The sequence below is a fragment of the Phaseolus vulgaris genome, chromosome 8 (assembly GCF_000499845.2).
Source record: "Phaseolus vulgaris cultivar G19833 chromosome 8, P. vulgaris v2.0, whole genome shotgun sequence".
NCBI classification, from domain to species: Eukaryota; Viridiplantae; Streptophyta; class Magnoliopsida; order Fabales; family Fabaceae; genus Phaseolus; species Phaseolus vulgaris.
Window position 1 is genome coordinate 47,144,054 of NC_023752.2, and position 15,482 is coordinate 47,159,535.

Genomic DNA, 15,482 nt, shown 5'->3' on the forward strand with positions numbered 1-15,482 from the left:
GGCCGACCGGCTAAAAAGCCAAGAGGCAAGGCGACCGGGATGAGAGCCATAATAGTAAAGAAAAGAAGAAGGGGTGGGGCGAAGCCGCATGGCGTCATACAACAAGCGAAACGCTTGAAGGGATGCCCACGTATTTGGATGCACTTGGGTGGGTGCCACGTTGAGCGCCCGAAGGACGCCCATTGTGAATTTATCGAAGGGGAGGGACACATGAAGATTTGAAAAGAAGCAAGTGTACATGTAAAAAAGGGAGGACCGACACCAGCCTGGTCCATACACTCCCTCTCGGTTGACCCGCAAGGCAAGATCCTAAAGTAGTCTGGATCCCTAGAATCGTCGGAGTCCTCGCCCGCCTTCAACACCGAGTACTTGGCCAAAAACTTGGGCACAGACTTCTCGGCATCATAAGTGAACGAGAACTCAACAACTCTAGGAACCACCCAACTAAGATCCACGAGCGGAATGGCCGTCGGGGGAGAGTCCGGTCGGTCGATAACGTTGGCCGGAGGAGAGTCCGGCCGGCCGAAAACGTTGGCCGGGGGAGAATCCGACCGGTCGACGACGTTAGCTGGGGGAGAGTCCGACCGGTCAACAGCATTAACCGGGTCGTCCTCCCTAACTACCTCTACCATGGGTGGCGCCTCGGCCACTCCAACCGACAAAGAATCGGTGGTAGATGAAAAAGAAGAGGTTGACGAAGAAGAAGAAGAGGAAGAAAGCCCAAGGGTAGGGGAGGGGCGACCGAGGGAGGGGGAAGAATGGTCGGACGAAGAAGACGTTGGCCAAGACACGGTCAACATCACTAACCTTGTAAATATTGGACGAGGCCGAACCTAGTAAAAGAGGGCGAGAAGTCACTCGGATCTCAGAGCTAGGGCCGGAAGAACACTCGACTATCAGACAGGCTCACAAATGAAAACACAACGTCACGGCACTGTGGAGACCCCTATTTATTGGGCCCATGGGCCTCGGAATTCGAAGCGTCAAATCAATCCTAACCGTTAAGATCTCTTGGATCCAGCGACCCACAATGCTTCCCGTCCAAAAAAACCCCTCATTAATGCCAATCATGTCACGTCGCCTAGGGTCACGTCACGCCATCTAGGTCACGTCATACCTCGAGAAAAGAAACAACCGCATGGTCAAGGGAGACCGACCGACAACCATCATCAAAAATTCATCAGGCACATATAACATATCTGCCCTCGAGCCTGGGGGGCAAGTGTACCGGTATGGACGAGGCCGAGACCCACCTGGCTGCCCGAGGCCGAGTCTACCTGACCGAGACCAAGGAAACCTGGCGAAGACTTGAGAGATTTGGCCGAGATGACGAGGCTGACGACCCACTTGGTCGAGACCTTAGAAGACTTGGCCGAGACCTTAGAAGACTTGGCCGAAACGACCGAGACTATGGGAATTTGGCCGATGGCAACCCATACCGAGGGGAACTTGGCCGACGGCCGACCCCTATTATCGTTAACGCTCAAACCAAGATCAGTGAAGTTAACTCATCATTAAGAATTAGGTAATGCAACCCTAAGCGGTATCCACTTCGATAAACGAGCCCAACAAGATAGGCCTATTAGAATAATATAAATAGCATGCATCCCAAGGAGTAAGGTATGTCATTTATTATTGTTCACCTACCTGAGAGTTGACCACCCGCTTTACTGACTTGAGCGTCGGAGTGCCTTCGCAGGTACCCCCACCATCCAGTGTTCACCCGAGACCGAGTGTCGAAGCAGAAGCAGGAGGACGAGAGGAATCCCAGTTCATCACCCAGCAACCTGACCGAAGGAAAGAGAAGAAGACTTCAATAGTTTTCTAGGTCTCATCTCCCTAGTAGGAACACCAACAAAGGAAATATGGCACATTTTCTATAAATAAAGGGTTCTCCTTACAAATATGAATCTACAAAGATTTTATACGTTTTCTTGTGAATCCTCACACACACAAACTCTATGTAGCCGTAACGAAGATGAGATGTAAAAATGCAACTGAAATTATTTTAAAAAGTGAAAATATGTTTTATTTAAAGTTAGTTAAAAAAATTTAAAAAAAGAATTAAAATTGACTTTTCACCATTAATATATGTGAATTAATAAATGTAAATGCCTCGAGGGGATGAACCTTTCCAAATCCTCAAGAGGATTAATGACAATGCTTATGAGTTAGATATGCCTGATACATTCTTAGGTAGTCATACTTTTAATGTCAGCGATCTAACTCCTTTTTCTGTAGGTCTCCAGAATTCGTGGTCGAATTCTCTCCAACTCGGGGAGTATGATGGAGATCAAGACTCAAGTGGACATGGAGGCCAATCAACAAGATCAAGAAGTGGTAGAGGCGCAAATGGAGGACGCCCATGGAGGTCAAAGCCCACCTCAAAGGCTTACAAGAAGCATGTTCAAAGCTTTAGGAGCTAGGGGACAATTATTTTCTCTTTTTGTAATTTCTTTGGTTGAAGGTGCTTAGAGGGAAACATTAGAAACCTCTATTGTTATAGCATCTTTTAGTCTTTAGTTAGGAGCTTTAGGAGGGGGGTGTGTTAGTAGATAGGTGTAGGAGTAAATAAGGAGGTGTCAAAGTGAGAGAAGGGATCACACCTTCTCATGCATTGTTTTAGGCACCTGTTATAGCTTCTTTTAGGAGGGAATTTTGAATTCTCTTAGTTTGATTTTCAGCACCCTTAGGCTATAAATATAGGTGCTGCCCTGTACATTTTAGATTTGAATTTTAATTAGACAAACTATACTCAAATTTTGAGAGAGCAATTGGAGAGCTTTGAGCCTTCTTCTCTAGTCTTATCTTGATGGTTCCATGGTTACCTCAAGTGGCGGCTTGCACACTCATCTAGGAGCATCCATCCTTCTAGTGGCGTGATCATCCAACCATACATCCATCTTCATGAGCTTTCTCCTCTCCTTCCTTCCTTCTCTTTCAATTGTTCATGTTTAAGCTTGTTTCCTTGAAATTCTGTTCGGTGTTCTTGTGTTCTTGAGTTTTTGGTTCGGCTGTTGTTATTTTCCAGCACTCCTTTTCAGTTTTCTTGCCTTTTAATTCATTTTGTTCGGTTCAAAGCTGTTCTTATTCAATTCTATTCGGTGCTTTTGATTTTTACCTCTTTTTGTTGGTTCAATTTGACAATATGAGGAACTTCCATGAGTTTGGATTTGGTGCTAGTTTTGGTGAGTTCTTGACTTAGAACATTGATCCAATTCTAAGTAAAAGTGCCTAACTATTGTCCAACTCAAGTTGATTCCTAAGAATGTCAAGAATCATTCTCTTCTTTGCTATTGGAATCACATCACGGAAGGTGAAGGGAAAAATTGTCTTCTCTTTATTCTCTTTATTAACCATGTATTTGTACACGTACATACCCAAGTCCAAAATGTAGCAAGTCTACTTACTCTCTAAGGCACAAGACAAAGGGAAGCATAGTAGAGGAGAGATAAACATAAGAGGGGAATTTGATAGGTAAATAAATAGATGGGAGAATATTCATGACTGATTTTCAGAACTTAGGTTAGAAAGGAGAGGGCGAGAACCATGCAAACTCAAACTCACCACGTATTTGATAATTTTGGAGAAAAATTTGCATAAAGACCACGATTACATACAGCAAACCCATCACTCAAAAGGGTAAGACCAGTAATGATTACTACTCTCATCACTTACCTTCAACAAAAAAGACATAAAAATGGCCACATGCTTCTTACTCAACTGGTTCTAACCAGTCTTTCACGATTTAAATAGTATGTTATATTAATATTGGTGTTTCAACATCCTGTATAAAAGCTACCATAAAAAACATCATAAATCATCATCACTCAGAACTTATAATCTAGTTCCACAGAAAGACCATCCATGGCTTTGTTTTGTCATGTTATATACAAGGTTTTAATATCACAATCTCTCTGTTTCTGAAACGCCCTGAATCCTACTTGGAATATATTCATTTATTCCAATCATTCATTCACAGCCTGTTCTACTGTCCAAGACCCCATGTTGCCATCCTCAACAAGTTACTTCACAATCTAATGATTTTATCTGCAATGACATGAAATCAACCATTAGAATTCATGATCATTTCTATATCTCAAGTTAACAGTGACATATTGTAAACTATATTGTGTTCCAAAATTTTGACTGAATGAAACCAGGATCAAACCTACTGAACAGAAGAGATTAGACATTATCAGGTCAAAATACATGGAACTCAGGCAACACAACATGTATTAGGATACCTTTTCCTCCTTTCTATTTCCATGCACCTACAATAACCCTCAGTTTTCCTTGTCCTCTATACTATGCAAAGACAAACCCGCCCAATTAGAAAATCAGATTGCAAAACAAAAAACGCATATCATACCTAAAACCTGAACAGAAACTTTTGAACAACCATTGGAATTTAATAGGAAGGGAGGTGAATCTGAGTGAAATTCATCTCCTTTGCCACGGAGGAAACAAAATGATACACAATGAATAAACAATTACGTGAATACAATTGAGCTAAATTTGGGCATACAATGGCGAATTGAATAGAACAGAATGAGAAGAATTGAATTGGACCGCTGCATCCATTCCATTCCATCCAATTTCAAACAGTATAACCTACAATCTAATATCCACACCAATCCACCCTTTTGTGACTCTTTCTACTTCAACAGATAAATAGACAAGTCTGCACAATTACAAACTTCCTTTGCCCCCTCACTCTCAAACTAGCTCTGTCCTCAAAACACAAGTCTATATCCAATATTGTTATCACAACTAAATCTTATTGTAGTTAAAAAAAAACAATTCTTTAAGGAAAACAAAAAGGTTTCTTTTTTTTAGAAGTTACCCTGTGGAAGGTGGGTTTTGGGCATGAAGTGTGCTGTAAATTTTGGAGAAGCGACCAATTGGGGGCTTCACTCGGACAGGTTTCTTTCTAAGGCCGAAAACCTCTTGCACCAAAGGCACGTGAACCAGCACCAGTTTCCACGCCACAAACCAACCTACACCACCACACACATATTCCCTTTTCAACTCAAAAGATCAATACGATGAAGAGAGAAATCAGGAGAAAGAAATAGTTACCAGAAGATATTAAGAAGAGAACGAAGACTATGGCGAAAAGGGGGCGCAGAAAGAAGAGCACCGTGTAATCCCAAAACGACAACGACGAAGCCATTTACAAACAACAACCTCAACTTTACCTCGGACTTCGTCTTTTTTAGGCTTCGTTTGGGCCTTCAACGCTTCTGGCCCAGACTTTAAAAAACTGTTTATTTAAAACTATCAAGTACATATTAAATTACATAATTCAACCTATGTAGTAGCACAAATACTCTTATATAGGTGGACACGAAAATACATAAAATATTTAAAATATAAAATACACAACAAATCTATATATTATATAATTATAAATTATATAAATTAATAATAAAAATTTATGTACATAAGTATCTTCAAAATTATTTTTTGGAGAAAAATATGTTTTTTATGACTAATTCAGAATGATTTTTTTCTTATTCTTATAATCATAATAATAATTTATATAATAAAATTTAATTTTTTAAAAAATTAATATATTTTTTTTAAATTGTATTTAAACCGTATTAAAATTGTCATAAATTTAATAAATATTTTTTGAATTAAATATTTCACGTTTTATCCAATACACGGAAGTGTTCGCTTAGCTCTCTACCAAACTGCTTCTCCGAAACCATTTTAACTAAAAAAAAATCAGCAAGCATTGATTCCACTGGAACCCGCTTTTCTCTGCTTATTCCCTTTCCTTTCTCTTCGTCATTATCACAATTCTCTTTTCCTTCTTCCTCAACTTTGCTTCGCTTCACCCATCTCTATGGAGACAACTACTTCCGTACCTAACCCTCCACGCCGCTCGTTCCGCTGCTCCTTCGTCACACGCTGTTGTCGCTGCTTCTGCTGCTTCTACTCCTTCCCTTAAGCATATGTATCATCTTCTCGGGGTGCCACACCTTGAAATCCACGTCGCCATGGAGAGGGAAGAGCAGAGACAGTTCAAGGTTCGCAGTTTTTTGGTTTTTTTATTTTTGAAATTAGGGTTTTCGATTGGGATTCTTGTTGTTTTCGGATTTTTCTCTCTAATCTCTTCGATTAGGATGATCTTGTTAGGGTGTTTAATTAGCTTAGATACTGGTCAGGTCAGGTCTTGCAAAATTGTTGATTGAATAATCGCATGTGTTTGACCTTGTCGTATAATATAATTGTTGACTTAATGTAAAAACAAATTACAAATTAACTTCAGCTAGTTTTAATTTTTAGATAATTTTTTTTTCTTAAGTTCTTCATCCATAAGTGTTTTTTATGTGTGTATCCAACAGATAATTTTTCTAATCAGCAATATAAATTTAATTCAAAGAGTGAACGTGCATTTTATTTGGATAATGAAGTTACTGTATTGAAAAAAATTCTCTCTCGTACTCTAGCGAGATATGGAAATTCTCTCTCATAGATTTTTTTAATTTAGTTCTTGAAATATTTATTTGTTTTTATATAATTTATTTATGAGTATTTGACATTTAATACATGAATATATAATTTTTTTTATTTATATATACGTATGAATGCCTTAGTTATATACTTATAAGTCAAGTTTACGTATCTATTATTAAATACTCTAAGATTTATATGCAAACAAATAATTTTTTTAAAATAATTAATTTATATAAAAACTTCAATCAAAAGTTTTTCAGTAAATACACTTACTTTTAGGAATCAATTTGAGAATTACTTTATCTATTGAATAATTGATGTCGATTTGATGTCAATATGCCTTAGTCATATTTATTATTGGTGATAATGTATTTTTCAGTTAATTATTCGGATACAAAATTGTTTTTAATTAATTTGTTTGTTATTCCTATATAATTCTTTCGGTCATCGACAAATATAATATTTTATTCTTGTTTTTTTTTTATGTATTTAATTTTTATGTGCTCTGCGAATGAAAACATTTCAATGCCAATACAGATGCCATTTTGCAAGAGGCATTTAACCTCGAGTTTTTACCAATTCCACCCATCTTCCTTCTCTTGCACATGTTGAAGAGATGTCAATACCAACAAAACATTGTCACACCACTGAAGAATCGAATACCTCATATGTCCTGATTCTCTTAGTGGCAGTAGAGGTTGAGGATGCAATAGCATTTGATGTAAAAAGTGGATTCTAACAATGGCTAGCAATTTGTAATTAATTTCAAATTATGATTTTATTTTTATTTTTAACTATTTCTTGATAAATATTTTTGAAATTGTATATTTTTTTTTATCATGCAATGATTATATTTATATTGATGTAAACAATTTTATCTTCAATTAAAACTATAAATATTAAATGAATTTTATGAAGTAGAAATAAGTGTAAGGAATGAAAGAAATTAAAAGGAAAGAAAAGACCTTGAGTAAAAAGAAAGAAGAAAGAAGGGATAGAAGGTTGAAGAGAGAAGGTATAGAAGGTTGAAGAGATATATTAAGATAATTGATTTCATTGATAATCATAGTTACAAGAAAACTCTTAGAAAAACCAGCAAGGCTCTGTAATATTTAGGGTTTAGGGTTTAGGGTTTAGGATTTAGGGTTTAATATTTATAGAAGCCTTAGAGAATGTTGAATCTTTTGTGAAGAACAAAATCGTAAGAAGAGAAAACGAACATGGAAGATGAGAGAACTGAACAAAATATATTATTGAGTAGTAAAACCTTATGTTCAGTTACAGAAAACCCTAAAAGGGATTTAAATAAAGGGTGCAAACAACAGAAACATAATAGAAAAACTGGAAAGGGAAAAAAGCCCAACAGAAGTCCAAAAACCCCAATTTTGACAGCCCCCCTCAAGCTAGGAATAGATGTCTTTCATTCCTAGCTTGGAAAACAAAATGTTGAATTGAGCAGTAGCTTGTAATTTGGGGAAAAGTTTGAGAAGGCCTGTGTTGAGTTTCTCCCTGACAACATGGCAATCGATCTCTATGTGTTTGGTTCATTCGTGGAAGACCTGATTGTGCATAATTTGGATAACAGCTTGGTTATCACAATAGAGAAGGGCTGGTTGCTGATGTTGAATGTGTAAATCATGCAACAGATATGTTATACATTGAATCTCACAAGTGGTTGCAGCAAGGGCACGGTATTCTGCCTCAGATGAGCTTCTGGATATGGTTTGTTGCTTCTTGGACTTCCAAGATATAAGAGACTCCCCCAAATATACAGAAAAACCAGTTATGGATTTGCGAGTTTCAGGGCATGTAGCCCAATCAGAATCATTATATGCCTTTAATTGAATAGGAGATTTACTGTGTAAGAATATACCTGCCCGGAGTTCTTTTAAGGTAGTGAAGAATGCGCATTGCTGCCTGGTGATGCTCATTGGTTGGGTGTGAGACAAATTGACTGAGGTGATTTACTAAGAATGAGATGTCAGGATGGGTGTTGGTAAGATAAATGAGACGTCCTATCAGTCGTCTGTAAGCAGTGGATTTTGCATCTCCAAGGGGAATGCCTTTTGTGGCTGAGAGTTTAGTATTGTGAAGCATTGGTGTGGGAGCAGGAGCACATCCCAGCATGCCAACATCTTTGAGCAGGTCCAGAATGTACTTTTGTTGACTCAAATGAATGTTAGTGGTATTATGAGCCACTTCAATACCAAGAAAATAAGTTAAATCACCAAGATTTTTAATATGGAAAAAATTGTGTAACAAACTTGTGATGATAGAAATCTCCATAGGATTAGTCCCAGTGAGAATGATGTCATCCACATAGACCAGCAGTGTTGTGGTGTGTTTGCCATCATGTTTCAGAAATAAAGAATGGTCAGCAGTGGAGATTTTGTAATTATGTGAAAGTAAAAAACTTGAGAGTTTAGCATACCATTGCCTACCTCCTTGTTTGAGCCCATAAAGAGATTTCTTGAGGCGGCAAACAAGATTGGGAGAAGAGGTTGGAAAGCCTGGAGGCAATTGCATGTAAACTTCTTCATCTAGATCTCCATGTAGGAAGGCATTATTTACATCTAGTTGCTTGAGTGCCCAATTTTGAGTTGCTGCTAGAGCTATGAGAAGTCGTAAAGTGGTCAACTTTGCTACAGGAGCAAAGGTATCTAAGAAGTTCAGTCCTTCAATTTGGTTGTACCCTTTTGCTACTAAGCGGGCTTTGTAGTGTTCAATAGGGTCATTTGCATGATGTTTGACTTTATAGACCCATTTACACCCAATTGTTGTTTTTCCAGAAGGAAGGCTGGTTAAGGACCATGTGTCCAGTTCATCCTTCATAGCTTGGATCCAAGATGGGTGTAGGACAGCTTCTTCATAATTTCGAGGTTCCTCAGCAGAAGTAATTAACATTATTGTATTTTTGAAATACTTGGATAAGGAATTGTAATTTGAAAAGGAATGAATGAAATGTTTAGTACTTACAGTATTATTGTTGAGATTAGGTACATCAAAATCTTGAAGCTAAACAGGGGGCCTTCTGTTGTGGGTAGATCTTCTAGGGGAGACAGTTATAGTCTCACTTTGCTCAACATTAGTATCAATCTCAAGAGTATTATCAGAGGGGTTGTTAGTATCATCAATATTTTCAGTGTGCATGTAGAAATCATCATGAGTCTGGCCATAATTTTGAGGTATAGGTAAAGAAAAACGGTTTGAATCTTTACTTTGAATGAGTTTTGAATGATAAGGGAAAGAGTTTTCATAAAAGATAACATTTCTTAATACATCTATTTTATGGTTATTAAGATTTAAAAACAAAAAACCTTTTGTGTTTGATTTAAAACCAAGGAAAACACCTGGAACAGCGCGGTTGTCCAGTTTTTTTCTATGAGCAAGGATAGTTGAAGAATAACACAAACATCCAAAAACACAAATAGAAGAGATATCACAAAGCTTTTTATGCAGTTTTTCATAGGGAGTGGCATTATTAAGTAGCGGAGTAGGCATACAATTAATGAGGAAAACATGTTGTACAACAAAGCACCAAAAAATAGCAGGAAGTTTAGACTGAAAAAGGAGAGTTCGTGTTATGTTTAAAATGTGTTGGTGCTTTCTTTCAACAATGCCATTTTGCTCAAGGGTCTCAACACAAGTGGTTTGGTGAATAATCCCTTTAGAGGCAAAGTAATCATGCATAAAAAATTCAATATCATTATCAGTGCGAATGGTTTTGACTTTAATAGAAAAATGATTTTCAGCATATGCAACAAAACTAATAATACTAGCCTTGACTTCAGATTTGTTATGCATGGGAAAGAGCCAAGTATATCTAGTAAAATCATTAACTATAGTAAGAAAGTATTTAAAACCAAGCATTGATACAACAAAACAGGGGCCCCAAATATCAATATGCAGCAATTCAAAAGCATGAGCAGTTTGAGTATTACTAGGAAAGAAAGGAATTTTTCTTTGTTTTGCTTGATGACATGCATCACAAATATAATTCTTGTCAATGTGAATGTTAGGATAATAGTTTTGCAGAATTTTTAACCTTTCTTCTGAAGGATGTCCCAATCTGAAGTGTCAAATATTATTCTGTCTTGCAGTACAACTCAGAATACTGCCATCAATCTTATTGAGAACATATAAACCATCAACAATATCAATTGTACCAATCTTGTCTTTGGTCATGGAGTTCTATATCAAACACTTAGTAGGGGAAAAAATAAGTTCACATTTAAGAGATGCAGTCAATTGGGATATGGAAATAAGATTAAAAGTAAAGTCTGGTACACATAAAACATTTTTAAGAATGAATTTTTCATTAAAGAAAATTGTGCCAGAACAAGAAGCAATAACACAATTCCCATTGGGAAGCTTAATAGTAATAGGTTTAATATGATTATATGATGTAAAATTAGACAGAGAGAAGCAAACATGGTTTGTGGCTCCAGAATCTAGTATCCAAGTGTATTCATTAAAAATGGAATTTTTGAGTTTATGGATATTACCTGTGATGGCTGAAATTTGATCTTGATGATTAGCAGAGATGGAACCAACCTGGTTCACTTGCACTTGATTGTTGGAACTGCTAACATTTTTCAAAAGGTCTGAGAGAATCTTATATTGATGTTGAGTGATGCGGAAATCTCCTCCACTATTTTGTTTATCCTGATCTTGATTTTCAGAACTTTCTTCTTGTATGCCAGTGGTGATGTTGTTGAATTGAGGAGCCTTACCATACTGGGATTTATATCCAGGAGGATACCCATGTTTCTTGTAGCAAATATCAATAGTATGACCAATTCTATTGCAGTAAGTACAAAACCTTTTACCATTGCCAAATTTTGGTCCTTTGTTATCTTGGTTAGGAAAACCATTTTTCTTAAAGCAAACATTTTCGGTGTGACCCAGTTTACCATAAAATGAACAAGTAGTGTTATTGGTGTGAGTAACAGAGGAAACATTTCAAATATTAGCAACAAGAACATTACTATTAAACTGGCGTTCTTGTTGAATAACTAGAGAACAAATTTTGGTAATATTAGGGACAGGTTCCATGAGAAGAACATGAGCTTTTATATTGTTTATATTGATCATTAAGGCCACATAAAAATTGCATTGCCTGATCCTCTCTTTTTCTTTGAGCAGTAATAGAAGGCACATTGCAAGAACATACAAGATCAAGCCTAAAATTATCCAATTCATCCCAGATAATCCTAAGTTTAGTGAAATAGTCAGAAACAGAAAAATCGCCTTGATTGAGAGAGGAGGTGTTCATATGAAGATCAGAGATATGAGATAAATTCCCTTGTGAGAAACGAGGCTTGAGATCATTCCAAATGTCTAGTGTTTTATCCATCCATAGGATGCTCTAGCGCATATGAACAGAGATCGAATGCACAAGCCAGGATGCCACCATGTTGTTGCAACGCGTCCAGGATGAGAATGAAGGATCGGTCTCAGGAGGTTGGGTATTAGTACCATCGATGAACTCGACTTTGTTCTTTGCGCTTAATGCAGTGATGACCGAACGGCTCCAAGAATGATAATAGGTTCAATCAAGAACAGAAGACACAATAGGAGTTGTGGGGGTTTCACTGGGATGTAGATACAAGAAACTGTGGGTAGGATTTTCTCCTTGAGCAACGTTCTTACTTTGATTAGAAATTGAAGTTCCAATCTGATTAGGGTTTTCAGTAGTCATTGAAGCACAAAATCACAAACTGCGGAAAAAGAAAAAGTTGTCAAAAAGGAAAAATAGAAAAACGTAAAATAAAGAAAACGAAAGATAACAAATCTTGATAGAACGAAGAAACGAATTCAGAGCGCGCAACAGAGCTCTTCACGGTGAAGAGCTCTGATACCATCTTAGAAAAACCGGCAAGGCTCTGTAATATTTACAGAAGCAATAGATAATGTTGAATCTTTGGTGAAGAACATAATCATAAGAAGAGAAAACGAACATGGAAGATGAGAGAACTGAACAAAATATTATTGAGTAGTAAAACCTTATGTTCAGTTACAAAAAATCCTAAAAGGGATTTAAATACAAGGTTGCAAACAACAAAAACATAATAGAAAAACTGGAAAGGGAAAAAAGCCCAACAGAGACCCAAAAACCCCAGTTTTGACAAAAACCTTAAGCAATGTGATTGAACTTAGCATAAAAGTAAAAAATTTGGGGAAGTGACTAATAGTGACGACTTACAAATCTATTAATAGGGGTTTTAAGCTTGAGAATAATGATAACTCTTTTATCTCTTCTTTGTAAAAGTAAAAGTAGTAGTGTTCGAGGTAACATTATCTTTTACAGCAAGTATTGAAAAACGATTCTTATGTTATTCTAGTTATTTTTTATTTGTATATACATTTAATCATGTTTCACTATTTTGGAATTGAATATATTCTTTATTTTTTTATTGATAAATGAGTTTAAGTTATTATTATTTTTGTCTTAAATGAATAATATTAATATATTACTAGTGAAAACATAAGTGTTGTTGCGTCTGTATGTGCATTTTCCTTCTCAACTTTCACGATGATAGAAATTTAACATACATAAATAATTTTGGATTAGTCAAAATTGAAAAGCGAAAAATAACATGCAAAAGAAAAATTATGAATTGATTAATCAACCTCTTTTTATTTTTCTCCTGTAGTTTGAGTCTCTTCTTTAAGTTTTTTCTCTTCTTCGATTGGTGGTTTTGGGATCAGAGAGTGTGATGATGTTCACATAAGGTTAGAATTTATTTGATGGTAGATACAAAAGAATGATGAATTTACCAAAAAATAGAATGGAGAAACTGATTAGAAATGGAGGTTATTTGATTTGATATGAGATTTGGTGTGGGAGTATGCTCTTTCTTTATTTCTCTTGTTGTCTTAAAATAAGAAATTAAATAAAGAGTGAGGAGTTAGTTTGAATATAAAAATTCTTCCTTAACATTAATTTAAAAATTAAAAATAATTTCATTTTTAAGTAATTAATATAAAATGACAAAATACTTCATTGTTATAATAAAATGAGGTATATAAAATAAGGGTAGAATAAGAAAAAATTTGTATATACCAAAAAATGGTTATAAAGAAGAATCTTCTTTTTATATATAGGTATAGATAAATTTTACTAATATATTAATTTTATTAATACTAGCGAGAACACAGGCATGTCACGTGTCCGTGTATCCGCATTTTTTATTTTTATCATTTATATATAATTATGTATAATATTAAAATTAAATAAACTATATTATTATTCACACACACTTATATTATCAGTACAAATTTACAGTTCATTCTAATAAAAAAAAGACAAATAAATTTTATCAAAACATAACTACCATAGTAGTAATATATGGTAAATTTAATGATTATTCAATTTAGTTTTATTTTAATTAAAATGCGAAAACATAGGCGCCAACAACGTTTGCAACAACGCAGGTATTCTCCTCATATCTCTCCTTGTATTTTCAATCTTTGAAAAATTCAAGAATGGACGGTGCACCCACATGCAGACTTCTCTAGAACGATACTTTGATGGGATAAAAATAAAGATGAACAGAAAAAAAAGATGCAATTGTGTAATTATCAGAGCAAGTCTCACTTTGCAATGTTTAGTTTTAAATTTAAAAATAGTTTTATCGGTTCTCCCTTTAAGATATAAAATTAAAATCGATCACAAAATAATAAATATCTCCTGTCATATATTTTAAAATAATAAAATATAAGGATAAAATTGAAATAAAATAAAATATCAGTTGAGAGATGAATCCTTTTATATATAGGTATAGAGATATAAATAACATATATTAAAGTTTTATATACTTTAATATAACAAAAATGTGAAAACATAAAATAATTAAATTATAAAAATAGCATATTAAAGTTATATATTCTTTAATATAATAAAATTATGAAAAACATATACGAAAGATTCCTTTAAACAGATTGGATTTTACTTGAAATTTTAATACAAAAACCGTATTTACAACTAATTTTTTTTTAAAAAAACAATTTTATTTAAATAGTATCACATTTATAAAAAAAAATCTTGATGTAAAATACGTGATGTCTAGGGACAATAATCAATCGTTGAAGCACTTAAGATCTAAGAATATGTGTTGTTTTGATAACATCCTCCTTTCTCTCTTCCTCGCATACTCCAGAATCTCTCACACTATTCTTGTCACCATGCCTTCGAAACATTGCACCACGCAAACCACCTTCATTGCATGCCATGCGCTTTCTTCTCTCGCATCCACCTCATTCAATCAACGACTCAACTCTTCCAGATACGTGTCCCATGTAAATCACTCTTCCAGATATGTGCATTGGGACTAACAGAAACAACCTTCTATTAAATAGTATTACTTTTAAATAATAAAAATTAAAAAGTAACTAAATATGAACAAAAAAACGGGTATAACTTGCTCATATCCTTTTTCTTTCTCTCGCACTTGCAACCATTTATTTTAATAGTTCCTCTCTCTTTGGGTTCTCCTTTATCTTTAACTTTAGGTGTTCTCTGACTCTGAGGGACATTGTTGAACTCTTTGGTGAGTATTTGTGGTTTCAATTTGATTGCTTCCATGTTGACAATGAAATGATAATATATATGTATATATATATATATATGTGTGTGTGTGTGTGAATTATCTCTTTATTGGTCTAAAAAATGTCGAACTCACAGTGCATCCTTGCGTCCTGGATCTCTCATTGTCTTCCTCTCCTCTTAGTTGCCTTAAAAAATGAGACGCGTCTTTGCTTCGAACGCTTTGGGAAGTGTGAGCAGGAGGAGGCAATGGTGGTTGTTGTTGCTGTTGTTGTTGTTGTTGTACAGTGGTGATTGAAGAGGGACTGAGACAGGTGAGAGTAGGAGAAGAACATAGAGCGTGAAGGAAGAGGGTTCAAGATGTGTCAAAATTTATGAGCGTTTTTTTCTTTGAAGTCGAAATATAAAAGAGAAAAGGAAGTGGATGTAACCCGTGAAAACTACTCCTTCGTAAGAAGTGGATGTA

At 35.5% G+C, this 15,482-nt stretch overlaps 1 protein-coding gene and 1 long non-coding RNA gene across 2 annotated transcripts; one reads left to right on the forward strand and one right to left on the reverse strand.

Annotated features, from left to right (window-relative positions):
* Positions 1-3,712: 3,712 nt before the first annotated feature.
* Positions 3,713-6,127, reverse strand: LOC137824031 (uncharacterized). Its single transcript, XM_068629455.1, has 3 exons — positions 5,083-6,127; positions 4,847-5,000; positions 3,713-4,050 (listed from the first exon to the last, which is right to left on the reverse strand). The coding sequence occupies exons 1-3, from the start codon at positions 5,174-5,176 to the stop codon at positions 4,047-4,049; spliced, it is 252 nt and encodes an 83-aa protein (XP_068485556.1). The 5' UTR covers positions 5,177-6,127; the 3' UTR covers positions 3,713-4,046.
* Positions 5,898-7,337, forward strand: LOC137824032 (uncharacterized). The gene is made up of 2 exons (XR_011083205.1): positions 5,898-6,038; positions 7,006-7,337. It is a non-coding gene; the product is annotated as an uncharacterized lncRNA (long non-coding RNA).
* The last annotated feature ends 8,145 nt before the right edge of the window (positions 7,338-15,482 follow it).